Here is a 22,792-nt window from a genome sequence, read left to right as displayed (position 1 = left end):
GTGTGCATGTGTCGGTGCTTGTGTCGGTGTACATCATTAGAGTCCATTGTCCTTTACATTATATCCTAGATACATTCTATGGCCTCTTTGCCAAGAAATTAAAATGACATGAAAGTAAAATATTACAAAATCTCCTAAGTGTTTACATTCTAACTCTTGGTACAAATTAAGTTGCAAGAAAGTTAAACTAGAATATGAAATGAGATGAGCTTATGGGATACATGAAACAAGAAACAAAAGGGTTAGTAGCACATGACAATATCAAGAAGTAAAATCAAGTAAAAATTACTATAACAAAAGCAAAGAAATTACCACAAAAACATAGCGAAAATGATGCAAAATAGAGCTAAAATCCTACTACAAAATGCAAGGTTCACATGACTTATAATCCTCACATTTTAACACATTTTAAAGACATGAACTCAGATTGTAAAATGGGAATCAAAGGGATGTGATAGACCATGCATTTTAATAGTGAATTTAAGCATATTTTACATTATTTATTCACGAACAAATCTTGCAAAGCAAGCAGCTAGGCACAATACACGAACATACAACAAAAACACATTCAAACAGCAGAAAAACCTTCACAAAATTTATATATCATGAATCAAGAATATCCATCAAGAATTGGCATCGAAGTCATACAATTTTCATAGGTTTTTTTACATAAAGTCTCACAATTAAAGCAAGAAAGCACCATACTATTTTTATATCAATTTTCCAACACAACTACTATCATAAAAGAGTCACAAAAAATAAAGAAACACACAGGAATTTTTATGGAATTTTTCAAGAAAATATGGGCATAGCAGGGGTGCACACAGCAGCACTGGGGGGGTGCAAATAACAAGACTGTAGTGATTTTTTTTTAAACACAAGAACAGAGATGGGCCTGGAGCGGTATCCATGGATAGTGGGTAGAGGAAAACGGGTTTGGCTTAATGTATGGAAACGTGAAGCTTATGTTACAGGAATTCATTCATAAAAAAAAGAACCCATTTCTCTCTTCTTCTTTCCAAAAACACGGCCATACCTTACTCCCTCTCTAAGATCACTGCTCTCTTCTTCTCTCAAGCATGCATTCGGATTCATACAATAACGAAAAACACAGTGCAGATTCAACAAAGAGGAAATATGGAAGGAATTAAAATCTATTTCATGAACTCAGATTCACATAAGAGCAATGGCAGCAGCGCAGATCGGAAAAGGAAGAAAGCATGTTACCTCTTGAATTCACGTGCAGCCTCGAAAGTGTCGCGCACAACCTCAAGAACAGCTTCACGAACAGCCTTGACAGTGCTATGTACGATTCACGCACAGCCTTGAAAGTGCCACACACAATCCGAGTTCGTTACCGTTGTTACGAGTTCAATTTGCTTGCTGCGGTCTCCTCTCGAATTCACGTACGGTTCCGTTGTTTCTACAGCTGCGTTTCAATCGGAGAACGGAGGTGGAAATGCGGTTTCGAATCATCCGAACAGATTCGCTTTTGCACCGCTTACGTTGCCGTTTCGTTCTCGGATTTGAGCTCCGATTGATGTGTCGAGAGGTGCTTGGTGAATCCTGATGTGTGAGGATTTGCGAGAGTTTTGTGAGCTTGCGGATGCAGCCACTCCGAAGGAAGCAGCAAGGTTGTGACGATCTTGAAATTGAAGCTTGTATTTGGATCAATGGATCGGTTATGGTGGTTGTTGTGGAGATTTTGTGGAGGTTATGGTGGTTAGAGGTGAATTGTGGTGGTGGTTTAGGGTGGTTATGGAGGTTAGAGGAGTTAGTTAGGGTGGTTTTGGTGGTGGTGAAAGATGAGAAAAAAAATGGGAAAAAGAAAATGAGAGAAAAACTTTTGTGAATTTTTGTGGAATTTGTGAAAATAATTAATGTGTAAAAAAAAATGATTAGTTTTCTCTATTTGACCATGACCTTGACTTATTTATAGGTGATGTGGGAGTGCTTGGACCAATGAGGAAATGCCACATGGACTTGACTTGTAACAAACTTTTAAAGACCAATAACATTTGGACACATGGCACTTGGACTCTAACAAACTTAAAAGGGATTAAAACGTAAATAACAAAAGTGCGCGGACTAAAATGAAAATTAAAACTAAAATTGAATTGAAAAAGTAAATTGAAAATTAACGTAAAATGAGACGATTAAAAACAACAAAGCAGATTAAAACGAATCAGAAATTTTATGTGAAATGACCAAAACGCCCCTAGGGACTAAAATGACTCGAAACGACTCAAATGCAATTTTAAAATGATTTTTCTAACAAGGGATTAAAGCAAGAGTTTATACAGGCGAATTAAAAGACTCAGAGACAAATTTTAGAATTTTAAACAGGGTTTTAACACATGAAAAGACTAAAATGCCCCTAGGGGCAAAACTGACTCAAAATGACTTCAAACGCAATTTTTGGAAAGGGTTTTGACATAGAATGAAACAAAGACTTATTCAAACTACTTGAAAAGACTCAAACAAAATTTTAAAAGACTGAAAGAACTTTGACATAGGAAATGACTAAAATACCCTTGCATGTGAATTTTGCAAATAATATTGAGATAAGATGCAGAGAAAGATGCAATTGATCAGAGACATATCAAATGACTTAAAATGCAAGAAAAGAAGAATTGAATTAGTATTTTTAGGTCCAAAATTAGGGTATAACAAGGGCCTGTAAAGTTTCGTGAAATTCTGAATAAGTTTCGATTTATTTTGATTTTTCGACCGAAACGCGTAAAATCACAATAAAAAGCAGCAAAGCCAGAAGTAGTTAACTACCTCTAGAGGAGCCAGCGGTAGTTAACTACCTCTGGAGGAGCCAGCGGCAGTTAACTGTCGGCGCATATGCCAGAGGTAGTTAACTACCGCTGGGGGTAATTTGGTCATTTACTTGTGTCAATAGGAAGTATTCTTTGTCAGAAAAGCAATTTTCGTTAGAGATACTTGAGGCCCAAGACAATATCATTGTATAAATACACATTATAGCATAATGAAACATATGAGACAGAATTCCATTGTATAAATTATTAGATATTATTTAGAGATAATTAACGTGATATAATTTTTTAGGTCAATATGAGAGTTTTGGTCTATTGTGTCTTTTTTTAAGTCAAATCAACCTTTGATGTGGTAAATAGGCATGGCAATGGAGCGGTGATGGAATAGGTTATACCTTCCTCGTCCTTCGTTTTCGATTCTCATATGCTTATCTGTTACCCTACTCGTATCTAACGGGGATAAGAAATTAAATCTCAACTCTGTATCCGTTATGAAATCAACCTTTTTTTAGAGGACACCGTAATTTTGTTAAAACTTTAAAATATAGTTTTTATCAAAATCAAAGTGCCTCACTCTAATCTTAAACGGTCAATCCAAAAATGCACCAAGTAAGTCAAATGTTAAAAAATAATTCATGATCGTATAGATATATGTAACCGTGACTTACGATAAATTTTAGGTTAAATTGTTTTTATTTTCACTACAAACTCTAAATCATAACTAGATCGTTTACCCGTGCTACCGCACGGGTCATAAACAATGAAAAAGCTGGTATATTGCAATATGATCCATTACATAGAATAAGTTTTCTACAATCGTCAAATAAATTAAAACAACGTGAAATATAATATAATTGAAACTTCATTCCAACATCACATGGGTAGTAATAAAGTTAAGTACCAAAAATCTAAAACACTTTTTTGTAAACTACATTAGATGTAACCTTTGTATCTTCGTCTTTCTCATCAGTTAACAATATGTCTAACCATTTTCTTGAAGTAATTATGGACTTTTTACCTGTACATAATAAAAATCATTCTAAAATTTCTTTCCAACGTGGAAGTTAAATTTGTTGAGTGAAACTTCTGGAAAAATTCTTCATAGATAAGTGAGCATGTACTTAACTAAGACTTAGACCATCCACAATGGTAGGGTCTTAACTATTTAAGACCCGGTATCTAATAGGTACCCCATTGTGGAGAAATTTTTTGGGGGTCTTCTAAGACCCAGGGTCTCACTTAAGACCTCAATGCTTAAGTGGGTCCCACATTACTTTTGCTTAAAATAATCAATGTCATTGTACTATTGCTTTTCAATTGCAATTTACCTTGGTTTTTTAATGTTATTGGTGGGTCCTATTTAGACCTTTTGTTGGAGGATCTCCATTGTAGTGGTTGAGTACCTATTAAGTACTATTATTAAAAAATAATAAAAAAGTGATGTGTCAATGTGGGACTCATTTAAGACCTCAAAGTTGAGGGTCTCCATTGTGGATGCTCTTATGTTCTCTCACACATTTGTTGCATTTACTTATGTCTTTACTGCAATTCATTGTGTAACTTAAAAAAAAAAAATAATAATATCATTATATGTTAGAACAAATGTCAATAATAGTAGCATACAGCAAAACCAATTGCATATAGATGTGAGCAGGAGTGACCTGAAGTATGAAGTAGTGTAATAGAAATGTGATTAATGGAGATGGTGGGAGGTTGACTGATTTATGTACCGTTTCTAAAGATAAAAAATGACCATGTAAAATTTCTAGTTAAGTTACCTATCATGACAATTAATTAATAAAAGGAATATATTTAAAATGGGATAAATCGCAACTTAACATAGTGCAAATGATAGGTTTCAAAAACATTAAACAAAATGAAACATCAAAATCCAAAAAATAGTCTAGCACCAAATCAAGTATAACACCACCACAATCTGTGTTGCTAGGCATTATTTTATCCGTCAAATTTCATCTTCATTCAACACTTTCAATTTTCACACGGACCAATTTGGTTGGCTTATTGGCAGAAGCATCTCCATCTTCCATACAGACATTGTCACTTGAATTGGCACTGTTGGATGACCTCTTTAGACTTGGTTTGCTCATAGGAGTTTCCACCACTTCATCATGGCTGCACGAATCTGCATGTCATGTTGCTTCCTACAAACGGGGAATAAAAGAAAGGCATCAAAACAATTTACCAGTCAAGCAAACATAGGACAACAAAGTTTCGGTGTTACGTCCAGCCATTGATACTTTGAGAGGAAAAAACACGATAACAGATTTGAATGAACATATTTGGATGAAGGGGAAACGTATTCCATGTACATGTATATATAGAGGGAAAGAGTATAGATAGTTTAGCGTGAGAATATGTGTGGAAATTTGCATGTTTTCCATGCAAAAAACCAAAGGCCGCAATTAAGGGATTAGAATCTCTAGCTTCCAAAATTGAAAACTGAAATAAGCATAAATGATATTAAAGCACGATAAACAAAAATTGCTTTGAAAAATAACAAAGTAGTTACTATATGCAATAGTGGATTTTGAATTTCGAATTTGCAAATGAAAATTGAATTAGGAGGGAATAAAATTAGGGTTGGGAAAAAGCAGTTAATGCAGAGTGATTAGAGGGAAAATATAGGGTTAACAATAACATTTCGTAATAAGCTTTACAATTAAGGGATTTATCTCAATGTCAACTCTATAATCACTTTTATCTCTCACAAAAGTGAGTCCAAATATACAATCAATTGACTACTCTCATGTAGAAATTTGTAGGATTCAAATTTTAGTTCACCTCAATATAGGAGACTAGTCATTTTAACTAGACTCAACCTTTGGTTGGTATTATCGGTCTAAGACTAATAATAGAAAATGTGATGTAAGGATTTTTTTTTTTTTTAAATAGGGATAGTTCAAAATATTGTGGTAGCAAGATTAGTACTAAAATTCTCAACAACAAAAAACGATCTTAGCAAAATTGACCGGTCCTAATGCTCTACATAAATGGTCCTTTAGTTACCATGTAAATAGGATGCCTTGAAACTATCCCAAAAAGGGTGATGGATAGCAAGCACAAATGAGAAATTAACTTCTACTTAACTGAGATATTGATTCAACAATGTGATGTTGAAGCAAGGGTTGTATAGACTAATAATCTTTTAAGCAAATGAAATGCTTCATTGTTGAGTAAAATACAAACGGTGGTTTCATAAGTTTATACAGTGCCAATAAATTATGAGCCATGATATAGTTCATCAATGTTAAAGAGGTGTTTAATTTCATTATTTAGAATCTGAATACAGCATTCTTAAATCTTTCTCAAAAGCGGACTTGAACTGAGAGAGGAGAGACAGTAATCAAAGAGGAAGGGAGGAGAATAAGAATGTGTAAATGGTGCACCGTACTATTATGTGGATGGATGAAGCAAGGTTAAAATTATTGATACACCATGCACCATATCTCTTACTTGTGAATATTAGCCAAGGCCCACAAAAAGATTTAATGAAATCGGTTATCTGTAAAGAATTTGTGATATGGAAAAGCAAATAAAAATTTCTGGATAACAAAGGACATGTGGTTCAATCAAACCTTGATTTAATTTATGTATTCTGATAAACTTAAGTACAATAAATCCCAAATTATATATTAATAATAACTTTTTTTAAGACCATTGAACGTGTAGAATGAATCAGTGTGCTTCCCTTCCTTTAGTGTGCTACTACAAATGCACTAGATGAACCTGTAAAGTGACGAATTGACCCTAATAAACCCTTTGCAGCTCCAAAATGTTTTATTCTGTATACACCAGGAGCTACATCCTGTGGTATTCTCCATTCTATTGTGGCTTTACTATGAGTACTGAGTTTGAAAGGCCTTGACCATTTGAAGCGCACACAAAAATCATCATCGTCATAAGCAGGAACCCAAGTATCCTTCCCTTGGAGATATTCCACCAGAGAAAATGTACCTTCGGTCATAAGGTCATTTCGAGGGCAAGCAGACCAAAAAGTAACAGAAACCGTATCACCTCTCTTAAAGGTGGAATTTTTTGGCACATCAGAACTACAATCCCCAAAACTTGCACCAAGAGGGGTTCCATCCATCACTACTGGTGTTAGTAAGCCTATTTGCTTGTCCAGGAGGTCTGGTGGTTGCGGGCCTGATTCTACAGGCTGGCCGTTGATGAGAGCGTGTGCAAGCTTCTTGAACTCCTGAATGTATGCACTCAATGTGTGTGGACCATAAAGTGTGGAAGCACCCTAACAATATGAATAATTGAAGTTAGAAAGTTGCACATAATAGTCATGTGCTAGAAGAACAGTATTTTCATCTTAACAGAGTTTTGAAAAAAAGGTCTGCGGCTATGATCTTTGTCGAGACATCAACGTATAATATAACATTTCAATATGCCTCCCAATATTGCTTCATGGGCAGCACAAGGATGTAGAATCATGTAGAACTAGGATAGACAGAAGTAGACAAATACAAGTACTCTATATGCTAGGAAGGTCTGTCATTTCTTTTAGGTCTCCATCTCTGTGTGCCAATACAAAGATACTTATTTGATATTAAAAATAAGCATCACTCAGAGTAAACTTCAACAAATGTTTCATTTTCTCTTGCTACTGCAATCTAAAAAAGGTTCATGTCGCTTTCCACAAAAGTTACAACTGACCTCATATCTTTGCACCTCGTACTCCTCGTATGTGGTCACATACTGTGAATAAGTATTGGTCAACCCTGCTATAACAACATGAATGTTGCTACCTAAGCTTTTGTCCCCGCTTAGCACTGTCTTCACTGCATCACGAAGCCGCCTCCCAGCCATTGTTGTGAATTCTGTCAGAATTAAAACAATTACAACAAGCATGAAGCACCCAAAGAAATACATAGGTGATAGGACAACTTGGATTATCTCGCAAACACTTGTATGCATACATAGTAATCACGAATTTCCAAGGAAAAGAAAAATGACCATATAATAGAACTGCAATGTATTAAACAAGACATTTGGAGTACATTGGATCTTAGAGAAATTTGTTTGCACATAAAAAATTGAAAAAGACTCGAGCAACTAACAAGAAGCTATGATTTGAATTGCACAAAGTAGTGCTGGAACCCAAATAGTCAAAATATCGTGATCAGGAATAGTTCACTCTTCATTCTTTAAGACGTTCAACAGCTAAGAATGTATGATACACTATTTTTCATTGATTCGGTTTACAGACTACTCATTAGACCAAGGTCGTTGACACTTGAAACTTAACATTTTAAAATGTTAAGGACAGAAATTACAAAGTATCATAATTACAAGAAATTAAGAACCATACCTCCTGGTACACTAAGAATAAAAAACTGCCCAATTCGGAGGATTTGGATTGGAAGTATAGTAGGCTGCAAGGAACACAACGAAAGAAATCAGAATAAGTAAATGTTATCATAAATTATATCGTACCACAGAAAGAAAGAAAAAATGTAGACATACATATGGAAGTCATCAAATACATGTCTTGGAAAATATTCATAATAACTGATGTATAGTACTCTCCAAAAAAAAAAAAAAAACTTCGTTGAAATTAATTGAATTTACTAAAGTGGACAAGCCAAGAAGATCAGGTCATGCAATGCTCTGCCATTACAAATTTACTAAAATGAATATTCATGTTGAGTGAAAGTTAACAACCTCTTAAAAACAGCCTCTATACCATTAATCTTCCCTCTCTTTTTTTCCTAATTAACCATATAACTAATCTGAGCCTGGAGTGGAGACTATAAGACATAATATTCAGCATAAAAGGGTAACTTACAGCCCAATCATATGGAAGCTTCATTTCACCAGTATCAAGCAAAATAGGCTTTGGCTGCTGACAGGCTATTTGTTCCTTGTCAGGCGTTTTCAGTAAATTACGGACCAGTTTCCAGAAAGGGTTCCCCTGATACACACAAAAAAGTAAGCATATATAAGAATACAAGTCTAGGATAATGGGTAAGCATATGGTATAAAAACATTTCTTACCTGATCATCACCTTGCTTAAAATCAAATGCTCCGGGTCCATCAGTTGTTCCAGCAGCAAATCCAAATCCCATTGCAGCAGGGCATGTCTTTACTACCTTAGAAGCTCCACTGCTAGAAACATTTACCTCGAGCTTGGAAAAATCTAGGAAGGCATGTCGAAAATCCACCTTTCCTTTAATCTGTTCAGATGCTCCATTGAATAGCTCCACTGCTTTTTTAAACTGTCTCTCCCCTATAATACGTGTACTTTCAAATTCATCTGGGTAACTGCAATATTAGTTACAACAAGAGGTAATTTATAGTAATCGCTGGAAATTAGGTATATTTGCAAAAACTACAGAAAACAAAGTATGTAATAAATAATTACCCGGGTCCCCGGCCATAGCATAACTCATTCTTCCCCCCACATGTGCTGTGATTGAAGTCACAAGGTAATCCAGTGTCTGTACAAAAGGCTCCAAGTACATTCGGACTAACATCACCACAATTTGATTGACAAAATGCAGATACAAATCTAGGTTTGTTAACCTGTCTAAGGGCACCTCTTACACGTCTAGCAACACTTGAAGTTTTGGTCGCTGGTCTACCGGGAGGAGATTGGAATGATGCAGCAAGTTCCAGTAATTCATGATCTGTACCAATAAATTTCATGTGAGATTAAAAAATCATTTATTAAATATTGACATCAGATATCCCCTAAATCATATCCAAGAAAATATTACTCATTAAATATTATCACTTATATAAAGTAAGGTATCATTCAAGTATGTTTTGCCGACAATTCCATGGAAGTCAGCCTACATTGAGACTTTAAGAGGATAAGTAAACTTAAAAACACCAACGCCAGAACTGTGAAGTTGTGTAACTATATGATGCAACACAACACACCACCAAAGAACAAAATTAGTGCAAGTTGATGCACATTTCCAATGCAACAAAGACAGATAGATAGTTATAACTTATGGGCATCAAAATACCAATAGAACAGCTATACTATATTTTAAACAATTTATCACTGCATAAATATGATTCTACCACACTGCTTATCACCCCAAAAAAAGAATCGGTGTGTGATTGGTTTTCTATGTTTTCACGATATTTGCTCACATCGAATGAAGCTCAAACTATTAGCGTACATCTCACTATCCGTTGATTTGTTCACACGGTAATTCCAAACCTACTATCAATTAATAATTGAACAATTATTTTAGCAAGACTGAAGAATTGCAGCCAAATACATTAAAGAAAGCTTACGATTATTATGAAGACTGGGAATTATGTTTGAAATTCTTCGAGGTAAGCCATCATCTTCAAATCCAACAGAATCCTTTCTTACAGAACTTTTTCGCTCAAACCAGTCTTCCATAAATCGTGCAGCAGCACCCTTATTATCCCCACTAATTAATGAATTTGTACGACTCATTGAAGTACCATGAGTAGCAAACCAGTTGAAGCTTCCCGAAGGACCCCATTCATCATCAACAAACTTCAAAAGAGACATTTCTTTATCAACATTATATTTGTATTTGCTTCTCTCTGCAGCCGGATTGTTGAGGTAAGCGCTGGGACTGCGATTAACACCAGCATCTAAAAGCTCTCCTGCAAGAAGAAGATGAAATATTTACAACCATGAAATATCACCAAAGGGGGGAGAAATTTAACCATCTCGTAACACTCATTTTCTTTGTCTTTGTATAGTTTTTCAGGGTATCTCAATTTCTATGATACAAGCAGGGGGGCTATGAAGCACTGACACTGATACATCCACCAGACACTAACACGTCGATACTGATAATAATTTAACGTAATGACATGTGTCGGTGTCGTATTGGTCTTGGACACCAGACACACCTTTCATCAAAAGGGTTAAGTGCTACAGAGGTCGGGGGAACATCAATTTCTTATCTGGTTTTAGTCAAGACTGTGGCATCATTTTTTCATCTCTTACATAAAGATTATGAAAGAACAAAAAAGGTAAAGAATGCACACATCATAGACAATTGAAACCAAAAGGTAAAGCTAAAACTGAGCAACTTGCTTCCTACAGATTTTCATCTTTTTCTGAAATGTTTCAACAGTATGCAAAACTCCCACAATTAAATAACATTGAAGTTATCCATTATAAATACCTAAGGGAAGAAAACAAATGCTAAGTCATCCCTTACCCTTATTGACAAATATTGATCCTGGGCGGAGATTTTCATGTGCCTGAACAATGCTTTTCTCAATGCCATCAACAAGGGCATCAAATGACTGGCGAACGAATCCCAGAGATGTTACAATATACACAACATACTGAAGATACCCCCCAGGACCAGCATGGGTGTGAATTCCACTAATCGCTACATTATTTTCTGTATATACATCACCATATCTGTCAAACAAAATAAAATGCAATGTCAGGACTGTAAAAACAGGGGCAATGTCGTGCTACAGAACTCCCACAATAATGGGATTCAGGAAAAGGTTGGACCAAAATTCGCTGCATCAAGATAATCATGAAGTCAAGCTCACGTAGGCATGGGATAACGGTTGTTGGATGAAAATAAGATGGCTCATATTCTACTTCACGAAATCAGCTATAATTTGGAATATAAGCCGTCTAATCTTCATCAAACGACTAAGATAGGCAATTGCGTGAATACATGGAATCCTATTCTGAAAAGGTCAAATTCTTATGGGTTTATCGTAAAGAGATTTACCTTGTATTATATATGGGTCAATTGCATGTTACTCAAAGCATTAACAACTATATTACTAGCAGAAATTATCAAAAATCTCCTTGATAGTCAATCTATTGTAATAATATATAAAAGTAACTATCATTGTACCTTGCTTTAAGCCTCTCAAGTACTTTGATAGTAACAAGCTGTGCACCCATACAAGCATCGAGATTAACAAACACTAGCCTATTACCCTTAGGCTCGGCAACAATAAAAGCACGAGACCGCAACCTAAAGTGAACCCCAGATGCAATCTGCTCTGTGTTAGCATAGCCCATCATGTTAACATCAGCTGCAGGACCGGTAATGTCATAGCTTCCAAGACCAATCAAGTAGTTACAATATGCAACATCACTCTTCAGTAGTAGTATTGTGAGCAACAAAAATGTCCAAACTGTCATAGTTGCAGAAACCCTCCAAACATTCAAGTTAGAGAGTGAAGGGAACTGCATCACACACTCACACCCAAGTTCAAATCAACCAAGAAAGACCAATTTTCCAAGCTTAGCCGGTTCTTCTCATTTCCCTTCACAAATCAAACACACAAAGCTTTCAATTACTATTAAAGAACAAAAAAAAAAAAAAAGGAGTAAACCCCAATTTGGTCCTCAGAAATTTCTCGCTGCTCAATTTAGTCGCCTACAAAAAATAACACTCAAACTAGTCCACTAACATTATTTTTAGAATGGAGACAAATTAGTCTTTCATAATGAATCAAAGAGTCAATGTCCGCGACTAATTTGGGTATTACGTTTTGTGAGTGACTAAATTAGGCGCGAGAAAATTGTGAATGAGCAAATTGCTTCACTCAAAAAAACATGAAAGGTAAACAAGGAATTCCAATTTGGGAATTCATCAATCATGGTTATGGCAAAAAATAACTGTATTTATTTCAAAAAAAAAAAGTTCAATTTTCCAAGTTTAGCTAGTTCATCTCATTTCATAACACAAATCAAACCCACAAAACTTCCCAGTTCCCATTAAAGAACAAAAATAAAAAACATGAAATATAAATAGAAATTTGGGAACTTTTTTTTTATAATCAGAAATTTGAGAACTTTAAATGCAGAGAATTCTAATTTGGGAGTTAATTAATCATGGGTGTGACATAAAATAAAGTGTAAGCACAGATTAGATTAAATTAAATTACACAAACATAAACACATAATTAACAGAGGGTAATCGAGTTTTTCTTACCACCCAGATGTAAAGTTGTGATCTTTACACGAAAATGAACATGCAAAGATGAAACCAAAGCTTGCAGCAAGTGTGGGTTGTAATAGTTAGATATATAGATAGATATAGATAGAGAATGTACTAGAGAAAGTGATGATGAAAGGGAAAGAGGAGTGGAGGAAGGGGCACGAGAAGACAGACAGAGTTGTGGAGTAATGAAACAACTACCCTTCCTCCTATTTATTTATTTATCGTATTTGAATGAAGGTTCCTAATTTTGGAATTGCATGCTTCAAACACAATAAATTACCAAAATTGACAATAATACAAACAGTGTCAGATAAGCATGACTTTCTTTATTTATTATTTTCCTTAAATTTAAAGATACTACTTTTTGTCTTATATATATTCCACATGTATTATTCATAATTCATAATTAAATACTCATCCGTTTCACAATAAATGTCGTTTAAGGTTTTAACACATTTTTACTAAATTGTCCTTACTTTATAAGAAAAATAGAAACTTAAAGTTGCATTGGAAATTGTGTGAGAGAAAAGTTGGAGTATTTATTGAGGATAAAGTTGAAGAAAAAAATTAAAATTGTGTTGAAAATGTAAAGTGACATTCATTCTAAAACAATTTTTTTTTATTAAAGTGACACTCATTGTGAAAACGGAGGGAGTAATTTTTAGTGTTAGTCCCCCAGATAATTTGGTGTTTGATACGAATATAAGTAAAGTTATATAAATATATAAAAATACTATGAGTGTTATTCTTTTCCCCAAAAAAAAAAAATACTATGACTCTATGAGTGTGTTTGATATGCAAAACAGAACATCACATTATAATATAAAACGAAACAATACAACACAAAACAGAATAGCACATGATAAAATTTTATGATATGAATATATAATTTTTTGTGGATAAAATGTTATTTTGATATTTTCGACAAGTTATACGTAAGATAAAAAGTTGTGTTGTAGTTTGATGAAGGACAAGAATGTCGGTGTTTGTCTTGTCACTTGCCTCTAGTTTGTCATGTCCTAAAACAGTTTTACAAATCAAAAACAAACACTGTAAGATTGAAGTTGTCCTGTCAAATCATTTATTTTTTAGCAAATCAAATCCACCTATAACATTAAATATGATATAAGTATATAAATTTTGATTATATTTAAGACCAATTAATAAATATTTTTGTTGTTTATAGATGAAATCGAGAGGGATATTTTTTGACAAATTAAATGTGAACATACTAAAAAAATCATTACCACCACTTTTGTCGGTTTATGACTTTTGGGGCTAATGCCCAACCAAATGATTTTTTTGTTTTTTAAAAATCCAACCATATGAGTCTTTAAATTTAAGTGTTTAATTATTGAGTTTAATTGTGGTGGGTTGACAGTTTAAAACAGTTTTGCACACACAATCAATCAAAACATTCTGAATCGCCACGTTTGACCCACATAAATTAAAATCATTAATTGACGTGACAATTCAGAATGTTTTGATTGGTTGTGTGTACAAAACTGTTTTGAACTGTCAAATCACCACAATTAAACTCTAAATTATTACTCTCTCCGATCACTATTATAAATTTATAAACAAAAGTTGACTAGATTCATTCTATAAAATGATGTATGTGGTTTATATAGACAACATACATTATTTATTGAATGAATTAAAAAGATAACTTTTGTTTAAAATAGTGACCGGAGGGACTACGAGTATACTAGATCTAAATAAAATCATGTGGAAGGGATACCATGTGTCATACGTGCAGCTGTAAGTAATGAAAGTGTTGAAGGTGTGACAAACTAATTTATTAAGCAATGCGTATGTGTGTGTAGGAGTATACATGTGGTGATGAGAATGAACTTCACAGTTCACACATGGCTCAAAGAAGTGGATTGAAGTTGGTGAAGAAACGATTAATGGGAAACTCTGATGATTATTTTGACTAATTATTGCTGCCATTTGGGGTTGGATATCTGATCTTGAGGTTTTTGCATTATTATTTTGTGTCTCCACTAAGTTGGTAATTTTTTTATTTTAGAGAATGTCTCCACTAAACTAGAGTTGTCTTTATATCTTTTACAAAAAACAAAAAGGAAGGACATTCATATGTTTGTCGTTCTGTACTTGGTAAAAATGTGTTGGATTTATTTTTCCCCTCAAAAAAGTATAATGTGTTTGACTTAAAAACCAATATTGCGTAACCTAAACTCAATAGCAGAATTTAATTTTCTTTCTAAGACTAGGCTTGAGATTTTTTGTGTAGTTTTCTCTCCTACGATTTTTATCCTTTGAGGGCAGTGTCTTTTGGGTGTTAGTTTTCTCTTTGGTGAGTAGTTTTTACTTTTTTTTTCCCGAGAGTCAAGTGCATACGCTAAGATATAGCTAGACTATTATAAGTACTATGCAATTGTAATAACTCTTGCTAGTTACCATTGCTTACATATTGTTTGGGTAAATACAGACTTTGGTCCCTTAATTTATTTTTGCGTTTCATTTTGGTCCCTTAACTTTAAACTGTCTCAAATTGGTCCCTTAAATCTTACACCGTTTACTATTATGGTCCTCTCCGTTAGTTTTTTTGTAAAAACTGTTAACCTTTGCCACATGTCAGTTTTGATTGGTGATCAATGGTTGGATTTGAAAAGCACACATGGCATACTGTGGACTCACAACATATGATAACTCCTATTTTCCTCTCACTCTCTCTATGTACCTTCTTCGTCCTTCTCTCTTCTCTTCCACCACCGCCCCCACCCAACCACCATTGCCTCCTCCACCATTACAAAACCACAGCTATCAAATCCCAACTATTCCAAATACAATTCGAACACAAAATTAAAGCTTTGATAGATTGCAAACTTAAAGAACACGGAAAAATTCGATTGCAAACAATAAATCGAAGCTTTTGATTTCTGGGTTCGATTTCATCAAATTAGGTTCGAGAAAGATGATGATGTTGGTTTTGGGGTTATTGGTGGTTGCTGGGATTTCTCTCGTCTTTGGTTTATGCCTTTCTGGTTTCATTGCTTCCCTTCTATGTGTTGTTGCTTTCTTCAACAACGCCGGAGGGATCGAGAGAGAGAAACCGAGAAAGATCAGGGATCGCCGAAAATGCAACGGCGGAAACGACGTAAGTGGTGCTGGTTTATGGTGGTGATAGTTTGCCGGCGGATCTAAAAGTTGATACGGTGGTGGTTGAAACGGCGGTTACCGAAGCAGCGGTGGCGACTCAGTAGCAACACCACACGTTAATTCAGCGGAATTGCTTCGCTTTTCGCCGTCCTGAAAATTGAAGAAGAAAAGTGAAGGTTGTAGCTATGGAGTTTAGAGAGAGAAAGAAAAAAAGGTGAAGAAGATTGTACTCAGTCCTTCTCTTTGTGTAACAGCTTGGTGTGATGCGGTGTTGTTTTGCTGAAGAAAACAACAACTCAAGTTACTTCTTCTCAATTTTATTTTCGACAAAAAAAAAGTGAAGCTTGAAAATATCATTTTCATTTTGCTTTTGCTGCTGGTTTCTGGTTTGTGTTGTGTCAGATTTAATGGGGAAGATGAATTGAGAAAGGGAGTGAAGAATTGAGGAAGGAGGAAGAGAGAGGAAGGTGCGTGAGGTGTGGAGAAGAAGAAAAGATGAAGTTGAACCAAGGGCATTTTGGTCATTTCACATACGTATGAATCAAGGAGGGAAGAAGATGAAAATAGGAGTTATCATATGTTGTGAGTCCACAGTATGCCATGTGTGCTTTTCAAATCCAACCATTGATCACCAATCAAAACTGACATGTGGCAAAGGTTAACAGTTTTTACAAAAAAACTAACGGAGAGGACCATAATAGTAAACGGTGTAAGATTTAAGGGACCAATTTGAGACAGTTTAAAGTTAAGGGACCAAAATGAAACGCAAAAATAAGTTAAGGGACCAAAGTCTGTATTTACCCCATATTGTTTACATCTTAAAATTAATTATTATGTTAACTTTCAAGCGAAGAGACCTCCAATCGATAGAAGTGTAGACGATGTTAGGACAACTGACGAGAAGAGTTGAATTTTTTTCTCTCAAGGTCATTAAATCAGTACGCGGGTCGAGGATACTACAAACTGAGTCAAAACGTAGAAGGGGTGAAGAAAGCAATATAGGATAAGAGAATTGATAGATGGTGGCTTAGTTGATACTTTAAGTTAGGAGAGTGAACATGTGTGGATGGTAAGGGCATGACAATGTCGGAAGGACTATGGTGATGTGGAAGAGTTAGGAATAGATGTAAAAAACGGTGATGGAAAGTTTCAGGTTGACGGAATAATAGGGATTGAAGCATGAATAAATAGGTTTTTTTTTTGACAAAATGAACAAATAGGTTATATGAAGATGAAATGTATGTTTACAAAAAGATAGAAATATGTAAACTTCATCTCATTAAAGAGAGATCTAGAGAAAGATAGAAATATGTAAACTTCATCTCATTAAAGAGAGATCTTTGAAGATGTAAAGTCTACTAGTAGAAGATAAGAATTTGTAGATAAAATATCCTAGAAAAAGTACCCTCTCCTAAAAGTGTAAATCCACTGTTTGCTTACTAGACTGTCAGGTTGGAAATCGAGACACTTGTCCTTGGGTGGCCGCTTGGTTTTACTGAAGTCTGTCTTGTCGTCCCTGCTTGTTTATGCTCTTTCTTTTTTCAAGGCTCCGTCAGGTATTGTTTCCTCTATTAAACCTATTTTAAATATTTTTTTTTGAGAGGGAGAGGGGGGGGAGTGCAGACCACAGGAAAATCATTTGGGTCGATTGGAAATCTATTTGTCGGAGTCAGGAGGTTGGAGGTTTGGGGGTGAGGAGAATAAAAGAATTTAATTTAGCGTTGTTAGGGAAGTGGTGTTGGTGGAAAGGGAGAGTTTGTGGTTTAAGGTATTAGCGGCGCAAAATGGGTTGGAGGGTGGTCAGTTGTGTGTTGGTGGTCGTGCTGCTTCCGCGCGGTGGCGGAGTATCTCGGCCTTGCGATTGGAGGGATGGTTTCATAGTAATGTTAGTCGTTCTTTGGGTAATGGAACAAATACGTTGTTTTGGACAGATGTTTGGGTGGGAGACATGACGTTAATGGATATATTTAGTAGGTTGTATGAGTTGTCATTACTGAAGGAGGAGTCAGTGGCAGCGATGAGAGCCTTAGGTTGGGGGGATGAGCGCGAAGCGTGGAGGTGGAGGCGTGGTTTGTTTGTGTGGGAGGAGGAGTCGGTAGGGGACCTTAGGTTTTTACTTCAAAATGTTTCTTTTCAGGTTCACAGGGAGGATAAATGGATGTGGAAGGTGGACCCATCTTCAATTTATACAGTCCGAAGCGCATACAATTCTCTCATTGCTCAGGTTCATGTTGAAAATGTGGTGGCAACCCCTCCTATTTGGCACAAGGACGTTCCATTAAAGGTGGTGTTGTTTGCATGGTGTTTGTTTCGTGATCGCCTTCCTACAAAATATAATTTACATAGGCGACACGTTTTAGACTTCAATGCACAAAATTGTGTTGGTGGTTGTGGATAGATCGAAACATCCACTCATTTATTTTTACATTGTAATTTTTCTACTTCGGTTTGGAATCACATTTTTCAGTGGCTTGGTGTTGTCACGGCTGTGCCTAATGATGTAATAGGGCTTTTTGATCAATTCAGCCTATTAGGTGGTATTACTAAGTCGCGACAATCAATTATTTAGGTTATTTGGTTCGCGACTGTGTGAGAAATTTGGAAGGAAAGGAACAACAGAATTTTTAATGCCTCATATAGCTTAATTATGCAGTGGTGGACAGGATTAAGTTGTTAACATTCAAGTGGTTAAAGGTGAAGTTTGCAACTCTTCCCTTCAACTATCATGGTTGGTGGCTTAGTCTGTTTACTTTACTAGGCATAGGTTAATTTCTATCGTGTTATGGGTTGTTTGGTGGTGCAAGCTCTTGCCATGTAATTATTGTTTTTTCTTTGTAATGACTTTGGTGTTTCTTCCTTGGCACGTTTTGTACTAGGAAGGCCTTTGATGTGGTAATATAATTCATTTTAGCCTCTTAAAAAAAACTTTATCTAAAAAAATTATTTTAACTTATAAAATGATTATTTTGAGAGTAGAGGACCTAAAAAAAACAAGAGTGTTGTTTCGTCTTTTTTATAAACTTCATTTTTTTTAATTTAAAGTCTAATAACATGTTATATTTTAATTTAATGTAATTATGCATGTTAATTAAAGAAAAGAGCACCAGGAGAATAAATATGCTTTTAAAATAAATATGTATTTTCAATTAAATTATTAATTTCTAAAAAATTAGTTATTAAATTATTAAAAACAATTTATATTCATAATTTAAGTTAGTTTTTCTTAAAAAGTTAGTTATTTTCAATTAAAACCAATATTAATTTCTAAAATACATATAAACTAAGTTGAAATATTAGAAATTTAAATTAAATATATATTAAGACGTTAAAAAACCAACCATTAATTTATTGAATGCTAAATAATTTTGATTAAATAGATATGAACTCAACACCTCCTTAAAAAAAAAAAAACTCAAATCAACGTAAGGAGGGAAAGAGATTCTATTCTTCCAATGACAAAAGTTTGAAACGAGTTTATACCAGCACCCTAAAATTATTTACATTGTTGGTTTTTAATCTTTATTTTTATTATACTAAAAGTGTTTGGAGGAAATCGAAATCAGTAGGAGTTGATAGCACTTCAATGCTTTTACCCTTAAGTTACTAGCGGAGTAATTAGCCAAATACCCCCCCGAAATTGCAAGGCGCGTCAATTACCCCCCTGCAGTTAACGAAATATCAATTACCCCCCGAAATTGATAAACGTTAGTCAATTACCCCCCTCCGTTAATTTCCTCCATCCAACATGCTGATGTGGCAGTTAACTGCCCACGTGGCACTGCCACATGGTAAAAAGGCATGCCACGTCAGAGGGGGGTAATTGACTATATTTTTCAATTTTTTTTTGAATTTTTTTTTTGAACAAAAATATGATTTTTCCTTGCAAATTTATGATAATTGATCACCACTATGAATCTTATTCCTTCTATATGCTAATTTATATGACTAATATATGTCACTGTCATTGTTATCACTACTATATAATGTGAAGTTGATGGTGTGTTTCGATTTGGACAGAAGAGGGGGAATTGAAGCTTGCTTTAGGGCTTAATAATGATGAAAATGATAATGGAAGCTTTGCATGTTGATTTTTATTGAAGTACGTGATAGTATTGTTGTGTATGTTGGTAGTTTTGATTAAAATTCTTGGTTCACAATAGTTATATGAAATATGTATTGTTGTTCTAAGTATTTTCTTATGTGTATTGGAAACAAATGTAAGAGGCAATTATGCTAAGCTGTTTGTGCTGCTATTGTTCTAAGTTGTTTGTGTTGTTATTGTTCCAACAAGTTCGTGTCAAAACCCCCCCTGTAGTTTATCAATAATGGTCAAAAAACCCCCTGTAGTTTATCAATAATGGTCAAAACCCCCCCTGTATTTGAATTATTTGGGCTTATGTTTTGACAGAACCTGTTATGCTAGTTCTGTTTGTGGCTGGTGGCGTGTTTCTGCGGCCTGCAGTGTCTGGGTGCCTGCAGTGTCTAGGTGCATGAGTGTCTAAGTTTATAATCTATGACTAAGGTATGCTACTATAGGACAGAATTATCTCTGTGAAATCATCATTTAAGTATGCTACCTATAATGACAGTATAAGCATAGAACATCTATATGACAGAACTATATGACATAATTATCTCTGTATAAGCACATTATATAGTAGTGATAATAATGACAGTGGCATATATTAGTCATATAAATTAGCATATAGAAGGAATAAGATTCATAGTAGTGATCAATTATCATAAATTTGCAAGGAAAAATCATATTTTTGTTCAAAAGGAAAAAAAAAAAATCATATTTTTGTTCAAAAAAAAAAATTCAAAAAAAAAACTTCAAAAAAAAATTAAAAAATATAGTCAATTACCCCCCTCGGACGTGGCATGCCTTTTCTGACCATGTGGCAGTGCCACGTGGGCAGTTAACTGCCACATCAGCATGTTGGATGGAGGAAATTAACGGAGGGGGGTAATTGACTAACGTTTATCAATTTCGGGGGGGTAATTGATATTTCGTTAACTGCAGGGGGTAATTGACGCGCCTTGCAATTTCGGGGGGGTATTTGGCTAATTACTCGTTACTAGCGCTTTCATTGTAGGTAACGTTTAGCATGGGAATGGATTCTTTTTTCCCATGATGGGAAAGTGTGCTTTAGAACCATAGATATAATAGTATTTTATTTGGATGGCTTGGATCAATTACCTGGTACTTGCTGTTACTTTTTGTAGAGTATAGCCATACAAAAACGTGGACCCCACTAAATGATTAAATAACATTTTTTCATTTGCTTGATATATTGGTTTTTTTTTATTAAATCATGGGCCTTTGCAGATTTTTTTCGGCTTTGTTGTTTCTAAGTGTTTCATCTGATTTTAATCCTACCATGTTAATTTGAATTAGAAAAGGAATAAGCAATTAATCAGCTGTTAAAATTAGATAAAAATGATAACTAATATCAATAAAATAAATTTATGTGGACTATTTTGTGTGTCATAAAATAAATTTATTTGGACCATTTTTTGTGACGTAAAATGATTTTTTTTTTTTGACAAATGTAAAATGCATTTATGTTGACCATTTTGTGTGACATAAAATAAATTTATGTGCACTATTTTGTGACATAAAATTAATTGATGTGGACTATTTTGTGTGATATAAAATAATTGTGTGCAGTGTTTATTTTATTTTTTTAAAAAAATATGTACTATTTTTAAATAGCATGCTTATCGTTTTTTAAAATTTTTTTGCAGTAAATATTTTCTTTTGGGAATTCGATCAACAAGAAAATATAATATTCCTTAAAAAAATATAAAATTAGTTAAGAGAAATTAATTGTGAATAAAACATTTAATTTTGTACATGGTTTCTTACTCTATGTGAAAAGAAAATTCTTCACTTTATTTTGTTACTGTATTTACTAAAAAAAGAATTATTTTTTTTTTTTGTGAATAAATCATCAGTAAAAGAGATACTGATACACATAAAAACCCAGTAGCAAATCATCAGTAAAAGAGATACTGATACACATAAAAACCCAGTAGCAAGTAAAAAAAAATCAACCAAAACATCTACAGTAAAAAATGATATAACTGAAAATTAAAAAAACAAATTATTTTTTGACTGGTTTGCGGCGGTGATCATCTTCATCGGGAGAGCTAGGGTCGTCGTCATCATCTTCAACATCAGATACAGTCGGCGACGGAGGAGAAGGATACGTACAACATCTTTAGCCCATTCAATCATTTTCCGAATCTGAACCTCTTCATCCTCTTCCTCTTCACTTTCATACCCAAATTCAGTTTCGATGCAGAGACAGTATAGCCGGGAGGATTCGATTTGGTTTTGAGAGCATCGAAACTAACGTTGATATCCAACCGTTGTTGAGGTTTGGATTTGTTTTGAGTGCTTGAAATCCACTTTCCAGATAGAGATCGAGATCGAATTCGGGATCGGGATTAGGGTTAGGATTGGGATTGGGATTGGGAATGGTTGATGAAGAAGGTGAAGGACGAGATGGGTGGGAATTAAGCGAGAGGTTTAAGAGGATTTCGTCTTGTGCCGGGAGCGTAGGATTTGTTCAGCTTCATCTTCTGGTTGTTTCTTCCGCGTTCTGTTTCCTCTCACTAGAGTTTTGGAAAGAAACAGATGATGTGAGTGAGAACAAAGTAAATGGGGGGTGCCACTGGAAGAAACAAAAAACATTAAAAATCAATTTTCAGTTTTTTTCTTCTCTCTCCCCAGCCGGTTTGCAATTGTCACCTGTCCTGGAAAAGGGAAACTTTCCCATCATGGGAAAATTCTTCACTTTCCCATGCTAAACGTTACCTTCATTGTATCTTCTTATAAATAAGATGGGAAAATATGTCTTGTATAAGTTTCTTGCTTTTACGCTTAAGTTACTAGCGCTTTCATTGTATCTTCTTATAAATAA

At 34.7% G+C, this 22,792-nt stretch overlaps 2 protein-coding genes and 1 pseudogene across 3 annotated transcripts; 1 reads left to right on the top strand and 2 right to left on the bottom strand.

Annotated features, from left to right (window-relative positions):
- Window positions 1-6,365: 6,365 nt before the first annotated feature.
- On the bottom strand, window positions 6,366-12,921 carry LOC146925316 (neutral ceramidase 2-like). Of its 2 annotated transcripts, none has more exons than XM_085710273.1 (10): window positions 12,729-12,921; window positions 11,640-12,057; window positions 10,974-11,182; window positions 10,063-10,407; window positions 9,176-9,440; window positions 8,808-9,075; window positions 8,599-8,724; window positions 8,122-8,185; window positions 7,467-7,630; window positions 6,366-7,050 (listed from the first exon to the last, which is right to left on the bottom strand). In XM_085710273.1, exons 2-10 carry the CDS (start codon window positions 11,981-11,983, stop codon window positions 6,499-6,501), a joined length of 2,337 nt encoding a protein of 778 aa, XP_085566399.1. In that variant the 5' UTR covers window positions 11,984-12,057; window positions 12,729-12,921; the 3' UTR covers window positions 6,366-6,498. The 2 variants fall into 2 exon arrangements, with proteins under 2 accessions (XP_085566399.1, XP_085566400.1); XM_085710274.1 differs by having other exon boundaries at window positions 11,640-11,985; window positions 12,727-12,791.
- A 4,890-nt stretch (window positions 12,922-17,811) lies between these two features.
- On the top strand, window positions 17,812-18,432 carry LOC146925315 (uncharacterized). The gene is made up of 2 exons (XM_085711955.1): window positions 17,812-18,147; window positions 18,331-18,432. The coding sequence occupies exons 1-2, from the start codon at window positions 17,812-17,814 to the stop codon at window positions 18,430-18,432; spliced, it is 438 nt and encodes a 145-aa protein (XP_085568081.1).
- A 3,385-nt stretch (window positions 18,433-21,817) lies between these two features.
- Window positions 21,818-22,680, bottom strand: LOC146925314 (uncharacterized; annotated as a pseudogene).
- Window positions 22,681-22,792: the final 112 nt, after the last annotated feature.

This window comes from Medicago sativa, chromosome 5 (genome assembly GCF_051527215.1).
Source record: "Medicago sativa cultivar Bolivia chromosome 5, Bolivia_mono, whole genome shotgun sequence".
Taxonomy (NCBI): domain Eukaryota; kingdom Viridiplantae; phylum Streptophyta; class Magnoliopsida; order Fabales; family Fabaceae; genus Medicago; species Medicago sativa.
Note: the sequence above shows the minus strand (reverse complement) of the source record. Positions and strands in the feature narration are given on the sequence as shown.